The sequence below is a fragment of the Chelon labrosus genome (assembly GCF_963514085.1).
Source record: "Chelon labrosus genome assembly, chromosome: 13".
In the NCBI taxonomy this organism is placed as follows: domain Eukaryota; kingdom Metazoa; phylum Chordata; class Actinopteri; order Mugiliformes; family Mugilidae; genus Chelon; species Chelon labrosus.
This window is the reverse complement of record NC_140346.1, coordinates 26,050,147-26,065,247: the sequence shown is the minus strand read 5'-3', so window position 1 is coordinate 26,065,247 and position 15,101 is coordinate 26,050,147. Positions and strand designations below refer to the sequence as shown.

General features: G+C 42.2%; 1 protein-coding gene across 1 annotated transcript; it reads right to left on the bottom strand.

Annotated features, from left to right (window-relative positions):
• Nucleotides 1-2: 2 nt before the first annotated feature.
• Nucleotides 3-8,846, bottom strand: ppp5c (protein phosphatase 5, catalytic subunit). The gene is made up of 13 exons (XM_084559354.1): nucleotides 8,698-8,846; nucleotides 4,878-5,119; nucleotides 4,076-4,223; nucleotides 3,868-3,989; nucleotides 3,717-3,782; nucleotides 3,465-3,563; nucleotides 3,204-3,309; nucleotides 2,883-3,025; nucleotides 2,238-2,325; nucleotides 2,104-2,144; nucleotides 1,808-1,986; nucleotides 1,635-1,716; nucleotides 3-1,189 (listed from the first exon to the last, which is right to left on the bottom strand). The coding sequence occupies exons 1-13, from the start codon at nucleotides 8,792-8,794 to the stop codon at nucleotides 1,127-1,129; spliced, it is 1,476 nt and encodes a 491-aa protein (XP_084415480.1). The 5' UTR covers nucleotides 8,795-8,846; the 3' UTR covers nucleotides 3-1,126.
• Nucleotides 8,847-15,101: the final 6,255 nt, after the last annotated feature.

Genomic DNA, 15,101 nt, shown 5'->3' with positions numbered 1-15,101 from the left:
AAAATCACTGGACTGGCTTTTTTTATTCAATAGTTTTCTCCAAACATTACACAGAATCTTTAAATGATACAGTATATATACATACACATCAGTGTACTTTATCTAAAAAGTTGAGGGACATTGGACAATGCAGCTGTGCGTTTCAAGACAGGTTTGCATTTGGACGTCGGTGTGCTGAAGAAATCCACATATGGGGGGGTTAAAAGGGAACCAGTAATTTAACATGAATTGGGAGACTAGAGTGCCATCAGTGTTTGCTGTACACCAAAGCTAGTTTGGAGAGAAGACTGTGCGGGAGCTGCCGGGTGAGTGGCACAACGACGATCTAGGATGAAAACATGAGAGAGCAGCAGTATCTTCCCAACGGGGAGCAGAACAGCACAGCAGTGCAAAATAAATGTTACCAGCTACATGACTGAACCAGCTAAATACACCACTAATGGCAAACAGCACCTTTAAGAGTGTACCCGAAGACCATCGACTTTTTTTTTTTTTTTTTTTTTCTGACTGGAATCACATGTAATCAGATTTTGTATTCCTGTAAAATAAAAAATAAACTAACATACTGTAAGGAGTTTGAGAAACACTGATAGACATGCTGCTCTGAAAATCAGTTTACAAAGTTTTAAACTGTGTATGCAGGCCAACAGGACAATGCTAGGTTTCAGAATCACAAGGTGCTCCTTGAAAAACTGAACAATCATTTCATTACAGATCTTTGGTACATACCAGCTATTTGATGCCATCTGTTGAGTATATTATATATGTAAAAACCAAGCAGCTCGAAGGAGACTCATCTGAAATTCTCAAGGTTGGTTTCTTTACCAAGTGATGGAACACATGAGCAGGCAAACGGACAATGGAAATGGGTATTTTCCAGTTATTATCGTACGGTAACGTGAATGAATATATCCAGTTGGTGACTGGGCTGGTCTAAGTGATCTCTTCCCATCTGAACTACACCACGTATGTTCTGCGTACAACTAGCGGAAGTTTGTTGGGGAGAGGGATCCCTTAGGCTAAGCATGAACGAGAGCATGTCCGAGCACTGGAGGGAATGAGGTGGCAGGGATGGTTCTGGGTCCGATGGGAGGTCATCAGTGTCACAGACAGATTAGCGTGGCCTCTACATCATCCCCAACTGCATTAGCGTGTTGGCATACGCCATGGGCTTGACATTCGGATGAGGCTGTGAAAGCAGAAAGACAGGAAAATAGACATTAAATTCAGTTTCGACTCATTCAAAAACTCAAATACAAGTCCAACTTGTATTTTTAGCAGGGTTTATAGTCTTTTGTTTCACTATCCACCCCACATGGGTGTGAAATCACTTTTATTTTCTGACCTTTTTAAATTTAAATCATTATTACATAACAGTTTCAGTCAATAACAGCTAACTTACACATGAGGTCCTGAAGGTGTCACTGTATCACTGTGCACAGAGCTACAAATACGTTTAACATCTGTCCAATGAAACCCCTTGAGTAAATTTTTCATAAAACCGATGGGTATTAATGGGATCCATATAAATCATTTTTCAAATTTAAAAGCTCCTATCTCCATAACATAAGGTCACAATAACCCCCAAAACAACGAAGAGATAAATATTCCATACAATAGTTGAGGATACTGACCACAGCAGTGAACTGGTGAAATTCTGGCTTGAGATCTGATGCCCTGAGGTGGATATATGATCCTTTGTTTCCCATCTGATCACTGGGGGGAGGCAGAATAAAACATACAACAGATGAAGTATACAGCCTCAATCCCAAGTGATTCATTCAAGTTAGTCAACGTGATTGCGTACCAGTAGTTGGGTGCTGAGAACACGGTGATGCACTTCCCTGAGTGAGTGACCTCGTAGCCCTCAGCTTTGACCTCATGACTACGAATGATGAAGTCCAGCTTGTTCTGGTCCAGGAAGCGTTCCGTCACATCTGGCCCGAACTGGCAACTCACTCCTCGCTTGCTGATCGACCGGCCATTCTGCGTGAAAGAGAGAAAAGGGCAAAATATATGTTGACGGAATAATTCTCCACTATAAACTTGTGGAAAGTCTGATGGAAATAGACCTAAGGATACGTCCGGTGGCTGGGAACTGACCTGAGGCTGTGGATCTGACCAGAGAAGGTCACACATGGGACCTGTGAAAGAGTGGTGGAAGGTGTTGAGATGGAACGGTTCTGCTTTGTTCAATAGATATTTAAACTGATGGTGAATGTGGATTTTGACGCTACCTGAGTCTGGAGGCTGTCTATTCCTGTCAATCTTCCTGAGGTCCTCCAATGTGACACCATCTTCACTGAACAGTCCCCCGTGCATAACCTGACATGGAAAATGTTGTCAGAATACAGTTATACATAAAATGTACAAACCACTGAGCAAAAAAGGTGGAAAAAAAGTCTAGATTCTTTACTAAACCAACCCACTTATGGGTAATAAGATTAAACTTGAGATTTTGCTTCATCCCCAAATCCTTTCCAACTAGCTACTGAATTTTATATCAATAATCAGAGGTTTATGGAAAGAAATGGTTTCACATCAGTCATCTAAAATGATTCTGAATCAGTTTACAAATGCCAAACATCTTAAACATTAGTTTATCATGTAATTAATCAATTACTTTATGTTTATAGAAGTAAAGAGGCCAAACTGGACCACAGACACATACAAGAATATATTTCACACACTGGACTAACGGTCAAAATATAATTTCTGTTTTTTTATTGACTCAAGAATCGATTTAAATCAAGAATTATTCTAAATTAGACACAAAAAAATAAATCAGATTTGCATTGAAACTGGCAAAGACGTCTCCTTGACCTGGAGAGCAACTATGAAATTCAGTTCCGTGACCTCAGGCTCACATTGGCAAAGCTTACCAGTACTTTGTTGTTGATACACTGTGCAAGAGGCAGCCACTGGAAGACCTCACTGAAAAGCTGAAACATCTGGGCTGTGTACTTGGCTTTGACCTCGCCTTCAAATCCATACATCTGGTTCATGTTGTCCGTCTCATGGTTACCTGCAGGTATATGCTTCGTTATTGCATTTTACACAACCTCGTTTCAGTACTAAGCTGAAAGTCTGTATTTTAACAGTAGTATATGACCAATAATCACTGCCAGTGTTGCTCTATAAACTTGTCACAACAGCTACCACACGTGCATATAGATAGGCAGGCACATTGTGAGCACTCTCACCTCTAAGCAAGTGGAAGTGGTTGGGGTGGAGCAGCTTGAAGCCAAAAAGGGTAAGAATGACTTCAACAGAGAAAGAGCCACGATCCACAAAGTCGCCATTGAACAGCTGAATGCTGTGGTTAAGTGCTATGACGCACAAGGTCCGGATTTGAGACATTTGTCTGTTGTAATTTTAGACACAAGCGTACAAACCAGGAAGATGACTACAGGGAACTCTCTTTTAAAACCCGATGCGTGGCTGTCTACAAAAACAAAGGATACGTAAGGGTTGGTCTCTGAAGGCAACCCGTTCAGCTTGAAGATGTTGAGGAGATCGTAGTATTGCCCGTGGGTGTCACCACATATAGTTATTTTTTCTGTCTGTGGCAAAGAGAAACGGTACACGTAAGAATAACTTTATGAAACAACCGTGGAAAATCATCTAGTTAGTAATCAGATATAATCTACTGCAGTCATTGTGAACTACTACAAACCTTTATTCATCTTCCATGTGATTCTCTGTAAAGGCCTTACCTCTTTTAATGTGATTTCAACAAGACTTGGTAGCTTTGATAGAACATCTTTAACTTGCACCAAAATCTGAAAGAGGATGAAAGAATTTAACAATACAGGTAACAGGGACATTCCTTTAGTGAGTGTGTTTGATATGAATAAACGTGTTTACCTGGTAAGCACACTTTCTGTGCAGTTTCTTCTGGTCTTTGAACCAGTCCATCATCTCCTTCATGAACTTTAATGTGACCTTCCCGTCCTCAAGTTTGGGCCCCACATAGTCGTCCTCGATCGCTGCAACGCAACATTATCTTTAATGTCCTGTTTATTTAGTTACTTCGATATTTTATGAATATTTTTTTAGAATACAAGAAACGTACTCATGCTTTCAATGTCCAGAGAGTCGACAACAGATTTTTTAATCTCATCACTGGCGATGGCTCTCTCAAAAGCCTTCTGTTTCACAATCTTGTTACATTCCTGATACTTCATCCTCGCATCCTTGTCATTCGGTCGAACTCTCACTACCTATCATCAGAACAGGGAAATCACATGAAGTAAACACGCGGGTTAATCATCACCTGGCATTATGGCAGACACAGAGACGGTGACTCAGTGCGCTAGCTGGAACAGGACGTCATTGGTAATAAAAGTGCATTAAGGATCAATTTTTAATTACAACGTGCAAACAGTTTCTGGTGGATGGAATTAAATTGCTCCGTGGGGTTCTGTAAATGGACAACATTAAAACAACTCAGTCACCTTCTGTCCTGCCCAATGCATTTAAGAGATCTATAAATACACATGAATTATCTTATTATGTCTTGGCTTAGTGAGCAGTCTAGTCTATGCACTGAATTGCTGACTGTGGCTTTAGGAGCATTTGTTCCTACACCCCCCCCCCCCCCCAGCATATTATATTGCTTCTTATGAGAACAGCACAAACAGCAGATATCAAATAAACAGTGGTGTAAGTGCCTTTGCACTAGACCTAATTAGCATCATGACGGGATTAGAGGATAATCCCCATTTCAGGCTGTTAAGGCAACATAAAAAGCCTAACTCAGTGTGACTAGTCAACAGAGGGAACTGGAGAGATCTTTCTTTTGAGAAAACAATAAATTGAACCATGCACTCTGCTCATATACCGTACATAACAGTGAAATGCACGTTATTCCTTACCGTCTCGTAGTCCTTAAGTGCAGCTTTGAACTTGCCCAGTGCCATGTTGGAAGTGGCACGGCGGTAATATCCCTTGATGTAGTTTTTATCTATCTCCAGGGCCTTCGTGGCATCCGCCAGGGCATAACCGTAGCACTCTGTGCGTAGGTACGCCAGGCTTCGGTTGCTGTAGTAGATGGCATTGGATGGATTGAGGTCCAATGCTTCTGAGTAGTACTTGATAGCATTTTCGTAGTCTTTGTCTAGAAAAACAAATTGAAAAAAAAAACAAAAAAAACAGTGAGATTGAGATTCTAGTGTCTAGACGTTACACCATGCAAGAGTTTTAAATATGGTGTCTGTGGTGACATGTCCAGGTTGGTGCACCAGATTCACCAGAGCTAAAGAGAGGAGCAACTGTAGGAGGATGGATGGAGAAGGCTGCATCAAGTATGGGGTGTGGTGGAGCTTATGATGGAAAAATCTCAGAGGCATCTTAGAAAGGTTTCTGACGCTCCAAACAAGACACAATAAATGACTACTATTGTTGTGGCTGTTTCTTGTCGGTACTGAAACAAGAGACGGGATTGAAGCCACAGAACTGACGTCGCCTCGCTGCTCTTTTGACTGGTTAGTATTCACTAGAGACGGGCGGATGAAGCCTTGTGAAGCTTTTTGGGGGCTTCTTCCCGATCGTACAGAAAACAGACTCAAAGCTTCAAAGGTAGACACTGGCAGTGACATCTAGTGGTCAGGTGCAATTATAGCAGCCACGGACTCTCAAATGATTCACACATCAGGTAGATTCCAGTTCCAGTGACAACAAAAAAAACAAACAAAAACAAAGTCAGCCTTAAGCAGCTGTGTCTTCATTCTGAGAACCGTTGTCCAGGCTTGAAAGTGTTACAACATGTTGTAATGTCAGTTTAATACTGCTACTGCTTATCACTTGAAACATGATTCAGAATGATATGGCAGATGTTTGCTATGAAGTGAGATGACAGGCATTTCAACATCAGTGTTTTGATTTTATGACTAAAAGTTTCTGAGAAGTTCTTATGCAACGCTGTGAAGCCGGGAGGGAACACGCATTTTTTGCATTTCCCTATAATGAATGAAGCTGTGAAAATTATTCAAATCTGCAAGTGTTTCATGACGACGCATGAAGAGATTTGATACAAGCCTCGACACAGCGTTTCGAACCAGTCAATAGAGTGAAACAGGCTTCGGAGCCTCAGTGTCAAGCGTCCCAACTCTTAGCCTATAATCTAGACGCGCCCCTAGCGGCAGCAAATTACATTTGCTTCCAGGGGCAGTCTAGCTACTCTCCGTTGACTTGAGATTTCGAAAAATCCAAAATGGACCGGGCCAATCACGAGTCGGTGGGCGGGCTTAACATGATGACGACTGACCTGCGACCATAAGCTCCGTGAATTACGCGTGAATTCCCCCCATCCTGCTAGAACTACCAGAGCGATGGCTGCTGCTAGCGAGCAACTTTCTTTCGAATCGGCTTTGGCCGCCACTCTGAAAGACTTGAAGTTAAGCTTTTCTCTGAGAAAGGAACAAGAAACTGCACTGAGGTCGTTCTTACAAAAGAAGGATGTATTTGGAGTTTTGCCAACCGGATACGGCAAAAGTTTGATCCACAGCTTAAAAATGATTAATGCAGGAGAAACGCAACCTGTAGGCGAACTCATAAAAAAAAAAAAAACAGGATGCAACAAGAACTATTTAATATCTATTAGGATAAGTTTTTTCCACAACACATGCAAGGAACTCTCTTTTCCGTCGCTCTGACTACGTCATTTTTTTTTATATATCTTTCCAATTATGTCTGCACACAAGCAGGCATACATCATGTGCATGAGACAATGTTTGTGTAATCACTTTCACTACCACAAGTGAGGCAATTCAATATTGATGTACGGTATATAATTGATATGGTCTCAAGCATGGTTCATTTCACTCCGCTTACACAGTCAGATAATTGGATTATAGATATGAAAATGAACAAATAAATAAAGATGACATTTTAACTCATGTTAGCCTTCACATTACACAATATTTTAACTCCAGTCCACACTCGGCATCGGTGAATGGGCAATTCAGCACTGGTTGTGGGAAAAGGGAAGTTATAAATCACAGAGGAAAGCCTGCTTTAACCCCAGCAGTGAACATACGATTCTTCTGTTTTTTTATTTGCAAAATCAGTGTACAACTAAGATAGTTTGCACATATTTTAAAGAAATATACAGAGTTTGAAATGAATACTCCTCAGACAAAAGACAACCCTGCCCATCCTACAACAGACAGCCTTTTTCCCTAGCACCTGCTCTGACTCATCACAGTGTCAACCCCGCTAATGCGGTTGTTTCAATTTAACGGTGATACTCGGATGTGGGAGACAGACGTGTCGTAGGCGGGTAAAACACATTCGGATTACTTTGCCTCTATATAGATATCCTCACTATCAGCCTGCGAGCACTTTGTCCGACCAGATTAATGTGTTGAAGCTGTACAATAATAAATCCTCTTGTTTGTGAACAGGTTATCATTTACCTCTCCTCTGGGTGTTGGTAAGCAAGGGCAAGGTGTGGCACTAGCTATTGCAATGCAATGCTTTAAAGCTTGGTGTAGCTATACGGGTATACTTACATTAGCACCAAATTCAGTTCATTTTAAATAATGTATACATGGAGCCAGTTACCCAACTTTTACAGATGTAAATGCATTCACTTGGAAATGAGATATGGCTTGAGCCTTTAATTTATAAACACGAGGGATGGCACATACAGATGTATCATAAGTCCTCAAATAACAGCATACGAGGCAAATCTTTAAGCCTGACAACACGGACATTTTGTTAACGATTTAATAGTTTGCAGTATTTTGAACAGGCGTCTGCACAGACACCCATAGAACCGCGGCCTCACGCACGCGTACTGACATCCGCTGTTAAAACACTTAAACTCTGGATCAAATGGCCTCTGTAATCTATATTAATATAGATTTAAGCCGAATGTGAGCCGAACGAGTACGCTTTATGAATAACATATTTCTGAATCAAGAATAACTTCCGGCTCGCTCGTATTTTGAAGTGCAGCTAAATTTAACATGCAGCCAAAACAGAGGTTACACGGGAATTTCGCTATCGATGCTTCTTTCTGTCACATGGAGCAATTTATTGGACTAAAAATACGGACGCAACGTGACTCCCTCCTTTCAAAGAAATAAAATACAAAATAAAATACTATCGTGGTTTGGTAAACGGGAAATGCAAAGTCTAACGACCTGAAGAAAAATAAAGCGAGGCTACTGTGAACATTAGGTAACTGCTGGTGTAAGTTAACGGAAGCTCTGCTGCTCACATGCACACGCTGCCTAACAGAAAATTCTAGGAGTTGTAGCTGAACCTCACTTCAAACTCCACGTTTACCCCGATACCACGACTAAACATAAACGAACCGGCTACTGTTCAACACGCAACATGACCACGCACTTAAAACCCCGGAGAAAGTTCAAAATCTGTGCAAGTACATGTCACTCGTGACGGCATGGGTTAACATGGATGTTGTTTCTACTAGCGTGCCGTATGCTAGCTAGCTAACTAGCTAGCCGCGGCTAACCGCTGTTTCGAATCAAAGCCGCCAAGCAAAATGAATGGGGCTTAGCGTTAGCATGCTGTCTGAGCCGCGTTAGCTTAGCCTAATGTTTTGCGACCGGCTCCGGTTGAAGTGTGCTACAACACAACCGCACCGCCGCCACAATTTGTGGTCACGTCGCAATTTGTTACAAACAGCTGAAAAGAGCCACTGACTTGACAGGTCTTCCAAATTACCTTTAAAGTACTTATTCGCCTTCTCCTTGAGTAGCTCCGCATCATTACCTCCCTCCGCCATCTTCTTCTCACTGCCGTTTTCCGATACGTGCGCCATTGACTCGATGGTCGCAAAGGTCGCAAAGTCTGTTTTTGCTCGAAAAAGTCATTATGCGAAGTTTGAAGTTGAACTTTAAAGGATTAAATATTTCTGATGCATGGAAACTGCAAATACTGTAATTAAGTGAAATTATCTGAGTTAAAACAGTCTCATTACTTCAAGTTATACATACACTTTAATAAATAACTACTTCAAAGACTAGAAACGAAATTTTAGTCATTTTTTAATTTATATACCTAATGAAACAGTGGTTAATTAAGTGTACCTTAAGTGTTAATGTGTATTTTCTCGTTTTTATGCCTAAAGCTACTTTGGAGGGTTTTTTTTATGGGGTTTTATTAAGACTGGCCACGTTTTGTCTTTCCCTGAGCAATAATAATTACTTTTTGGCTAATACATCAAACAATATTAAAGTGTGTGGGTGTAAGAGAGAAAAATGTGAAATATCTAAGTCTTAAATATCGAGTATTTGGGTAGTTTATTAACCAACAGGGGTCAGTATATATCTTCCCTAATATATCCATGAAACACGTTGAAAATCATGCAGGCCACTCACTCTGAAATAAATCCTAGATAAAGCAACTATGTTCATGTAAGATTAATAGAAAATGGTATTGTGATGAGTAACGTGTTACAACAGTATCATTAGTTTGAGATTAGGTATATGATTCATGTGTGAACCAGTTTTCCCCATAAACATCTGACTTCATTCCAGGCAGTTAAGTAATTTGAGATAGAGAGACAGAGATAGAGATAGAAACCATGATGGGAATAAGTGCTTGGACTTTGTCATGATCTATCCCTTGGATATGTCTTTATTCCAATAAATCAAAAAACGAAAACAAAAACAAAATAGCCTGTGTACCTGACTGAACTCCAAACAAAAACATAAAAAAAAATCCTCTTTTAATCAAAAAGTTCGCTCATGTTGCAAATATTTCTTTTGGCTGTCTTCCAAATCCCTCCGGGTGGGGGATGCTGGAGTGGATGTTTCCTGCCACCACCAACGGCCTCCAGAAACCACCGATAACCGCGTTGAGGTGACACAGCACAGGTGCTCATTTCCACGATTTAACTCACTCACGCGTGGTATCTGACACAACACGGCCTCACATAGCTGGTTTACAAAAAACATCACGCAGCCTTAAACAGAAAAAAACACATCCGAGCTGGAAGATCTCTCACGGAGGCTCAGCTGTAGTCTGTAGTCCAGCAGTGCTGTGGGTCACTGGAGGGACATTTGTCTTGTACGCCAGAGTCATTACTTTGAGGTGTAGGTTTGTGGTTTACTGTATTTGGGATTTGGTTGGTTAAGGTTACAAGTTCAAGTGAATAAGAGACGTGCAAGACAAGTATGTGTCCCAGAGGATACAGCCCAGTCCAGTCTGCCACCCTGACTCATAAGCGACATCCCGCAAAAGAGTAAGAGGGCAAACACTTGGATGACTCAGTGTGACCCCTGTCGTACGCTTACTAACCTCATAATGTGAGTTCACTTTCTCTTAGTAAGATTAGCTGATGACTCGTCTCTTATTCTGAGCCATAACACGTCTAGCTCTGTGATGGTTTTACTAGTAGCGCTTGAGGGAGGAGGGAAAAAAAAAAAAAAAAGAATTAAGAGCCACGATGAGGGGGAGAACGAGCTGACGTTAGAACCTCAGCCCCACATGAGAGTAAACGCAGACAGTGAGTGGGAGAGACAGTGTGGGAGGGAGGCAAGGAGAGAGGTAGAGAAAATCTGGCTCGCTGGCAGGAGGGAGGAGGGAGGAGGGAAATTGCTGTCCTCTCGGGTCCACGATGCATGAGCATGGGCGTTGAAGGGGTCCTGAGAAAGTTAAAACAAACATAAATGGAGGAGCGCGGAGATATACGAGCAACCAGAGAAAGAGACAGATGAAGGTCAAGGGGAATGTGAGTGACATTCCAGGGCTGCGAGCCAATGAATGATGAGGTCTCCGAGTGAGCGGAGTATATTGTTACATAGGCCTGTTCCAGACCTTCTTACTATTTATCATCCTGTAGCGTATAAGAACATTGTGTAGTGAGTGTTTAACTGTTTTAACTCTTTTACACCACCTCCTTAGTATCATGTCAGGCGTTGCCGGTGTTTTGTAGTGGCTAAAATAGCGTCAGTCTCCTCTGCTCCCCTCTGTCCAAATAATTCACTAATGAGCGCTTGACTGCTGGGAGTCTGTGGGGGGTCGCACTTATTTGAACCATATGTTTTTCTAGCAAGCAGGGCAAAGGACTTAAAAAAATGAAAGATAAATCGTGGAGAAAAAAAAGCTCCACCCTCCCGTCCTATGTTTTTTTGTTGTTGTTTTTTTAGCTGTATATCTTGTATGTGCTCGGTGTAGACATTTCATTCACCTGACAGATTTGTCTGATTGTTTTTGAGTCATGAATCGCAGGGATTGCTCACATCATACAGCGGCATTACAAACCCCGAGCCGACATCCTATAATGACACACTGCATGTTCACTGAAGTTATTTGTGCCACGGGAAGAGCGAGGAGTTGGAAAGTTTGCATAAACGGAAAAAGAAACGTGATGAATACCTGCCTAAATATTCTGCTCGCCCCTTTACCTTTCCACATTAAACCCTCTTCTGTTTTTCTCCTGTGTGCTTTGGACATGTAACCAGGGTGGTTAGGGCGGGGACTGGAGGAGGGTATATAGAAGCATTTCTGTTTATATTTTGCCGAGCGTCTGTTTACATTTCTTGCCGGGCCATTTCAAGTATAAAATAAGATTGGTACCTCCAGTGCATGCAGCGCAATCAGTGCAGTTTGACTTGGGTGAGCTGATAAGAGTTTATAAACACATCAACAAAAGTTTTTTTTGTTTGTTTGTTTCTTAAATTCTTTTCTAACTTTTGATTTAAATGCACACGTCTCAAACAGAGCAAAAAAAAAAAAGTAGTGATCGGTGCTCGTTGATGGTCTTACTGGACGACCAATAACACAAAATAGCATCTGCCACATAAATCAATGCTTCTTTCCTTAAATAAAATCTCTTTTCTATTTTCTTTTTGAATAAAAATGAATTGCTTGACTGCCCCATTCCTCGTCATTCCATCCGCTTCACATCTGCACTGTAACTTTGATTTATAAGAGCGGGGTTAGGTTCTCCGGTGGAGCAGACTATGAGAACACTTTTTCCAATCAAACGTTCAGTTTTGACTCCTGAACTAATACAGTCGCGTTAGCCGGCGAAACCGCGACTCCATACCTGAGCGTGAGCCCACACGCAGCCTGAATGGAATCAATTCTTTGTGGTGGAAACGTGAAACATAATATGGGAGGCTGTTTTTTTAAATGGCTCCTAGCCAGAGGCGCCCCCCTCCTGATTGACTGGCACCACCGCCTTGTTAAAGGAAATTTAGAAAATAACCGACTAAACAGATAATTAGAACGAATAAAAACAAATTGCAAAGGGAAGTGAAAGCAGCCCAGATTCCTCAAAAATTAGATAAGGTTGAAAAGCGATCTTGCAGCGTGAGCTCAGCTGTTGGCACAAATCTGGCCTTATTTGGCCATATCTGTGGATATTATGATAATGAACCACTTTGTATTTCCTACTCCGTTTTTAATTTCCCTTCGGTTTTCCCTGCGTCTGTGGCATCAGTCGGGGTTTTCTTTTCCACTGCCGTCACATGTTCACCCCGATTCTCTTAAAACACTCCCCTTTCCCATTCATATCTAATTTTGTCATCATTCCCTCATTTATATGCTCCCTGCGTGTCCTCCTTTCTCCTGTCCCTTTTTTTTTCTTCTTCTCATTTTGAACAGCATGAGTGTTTGATGTGTGCTGGGCACAAGAACAAGGGATCGGATGCACACCCCAAACAGGAAATGAGAAATTCAAGCAAATAGACGCATGTCTGTGTGCCGAAGAGAGAAAGACAGAAACTCACAGGGAGGACTGAAGATAGCTAGAGCTGAGTAGACGGCGGAGGATGTGAAATAGACACGCTGAATCAAGAGGCTGTAAATGTTTGAGGGTAAAAGGTTGTTACACAATATATGAGGAAAGAGACAAGAGAAGCAGTTTGATATTTATAGACGGTGACCACCCATGAGCTGCTCTCCATCGCCCTGTGACATCAACCATCCTGACGAACCCGTCCAGAGCGTTGGAGCTAGACACAGCAGTATTTGTTTGCTCACTTCACCTGGAGCTAACACCAACTTTGTGACAGGCTCTGCATCACACCCACATCCTCCAGCTGTACTGGCGTGCTAGGCGGCCACCCTTTACCGGCTGAGCTCATAAAACGAGAGCGAGCCCTGGGATTATCTATCAAAGCGACGGTGGCGCATAAGCAGAGCCGTGGCGTGACCCGACGGGGCTCTTTCATCTGGTCGTGTGGTTGTTGTTTTCACGCTAGTTAACGGTAGCGACGACATGTTGTGACGGCTAGTTTATTTTACATGGCAGCCCGGGCTCCTACTGTTTATGAGCAATGAACAGTCAAGCACAGCACACATGGTCAAGCTTTCCCACAGAATGCAGCCCGCATCATGAGTGACTCAGGATGTCTGGGTACACGCACTCTGACCATTAGATGAGTGTGGAACTTAAAAGGGAAGGAAGACTTCAATAAGGTTCAGCAGACAAGGTGGAAAGGGAGACGGGTTGTGGGGAAAACCAGCCCAGCCCCTACTTAACGGGGGCAGATTTGTCTCAAGAGGCGTGAATTGCTGAGATCTGATGTGGCGAGACAGCGATAACAAACAAGCCAAGCAGCAGACAGACAACCATGTCACAAGGGTTGAAGACAAACAGCAAATATGTGTCAGTAGAACAGCATTGCTTTCTCAACCGCTGCATAACGGAGTGCACGCACAAACTGGAAGACAGATGTTTTTAAGTCACTAACGAGACACTAAAACTTTGCCATGTCAATACCAGCTGCGCAGCGAAAACAGAGAGACCCCTTCACAGCGTCTGAAAATATCCAGTCACACATAAGGCGGCCATCCAGGATGTTGTGGGGGAGAGTTTCCTCTTCCTGTTGCTCTTACTGTTGGACTTTCCTGTCAGTTAGCATTGACTACTGACAGACCTTTGGGTTCCTTCCAGGCTCATCCCTGTGCCTTTTTTTTTTTTTTTTTTTAATCTCTAGGGAGTATGATTCCTCACTGTAAAGTATTAGTTCACATCCTGTACTCCTGGGTGGCCAGGCAGGGGAGATGGCATCAGATCAAGGTGTTCTTTTTCAGCAGATGGTCTCTATGCACCTATTTACAGCGCAGAGAGCAGCGGGTATATCTAAGAGAAAGCGAGGACCACACTCCGTGGCGTAGTCACATGTGTTCGTCAGGTGGTTTCGAACCAAAAATCAACCACAGATAGTGTCTTCCAGCGTCTCGCTGGTGGAATGCATTTCACTTTATGATCTCCCTCTTGATCATCGCTGTGGTCAAACGCCAATCACTCCTAATGAAATTTGTCAAATGCTTTCAGGGAGGGCCTGTTGTGTGTGAAACTCTTAAGTCGTTCCATCGTATTAAGAGTTTGCCTTTATGATTCAGCAGTGCCAAAGGGCTGCGCTGTGCTGCTGATGCTAAGTTGGACCAAAGATCGACTGGCTTAAATTAGTACCTACATTCAGTTTCTGGGTTCTGTTATACCCCCACCACCAGTGTTCCTGTTTGAAGACATTTGTTTATTCTGTGTGTGCGTGTGTGTGTGTGAGTATGCCAAAACTGTTGTCAGTACTAATTTATTTGTTTGCTGCCTTAAAGGAAGCAAGGGGGTGTAACCTGAGAAGAAAACACCAAACTGAGACAGAATGTTAGCGTGAGTATTGTTATTGTTATTGAAGTGTTTGGATGTTTAAAAAAAAATAGTAAGGAGTGTTATTGTGAATATAATACTAATGTGGTGGTTAGAACTGATGCCTCAGACCGAGAGGGTTCTGGGTTCAAATCCATCAGCAAAGACATGCTCGTTAGGTTAATTGGTGCTTCTAAATTGGCCGTAGGTGTGAGGGGGAATGGTTTAGCCCTGTGATAGACTGGCGACCTGTCCAGGGTGTACCCCGCCTCTCGCCTGATGACAGCTGGGATAGGCTCCAGTCCGTCTGTGACCCTCCAGAGTACAAGCGGTTACAGAAAATGAATATAGCTAACGTTTTACCAGCAGTAATGAACTATAAAAAGGTGGTCATGGTAATATTATTTGTATTTGTTCAGTATTTTAAAGGGGAACTACTGTTTTTTAAAACCTAGACCTTATTTCTGGCATAAAATACGGTCGTTTATTCACCCATATAACTTTTGTGTTATGCATATTCCTT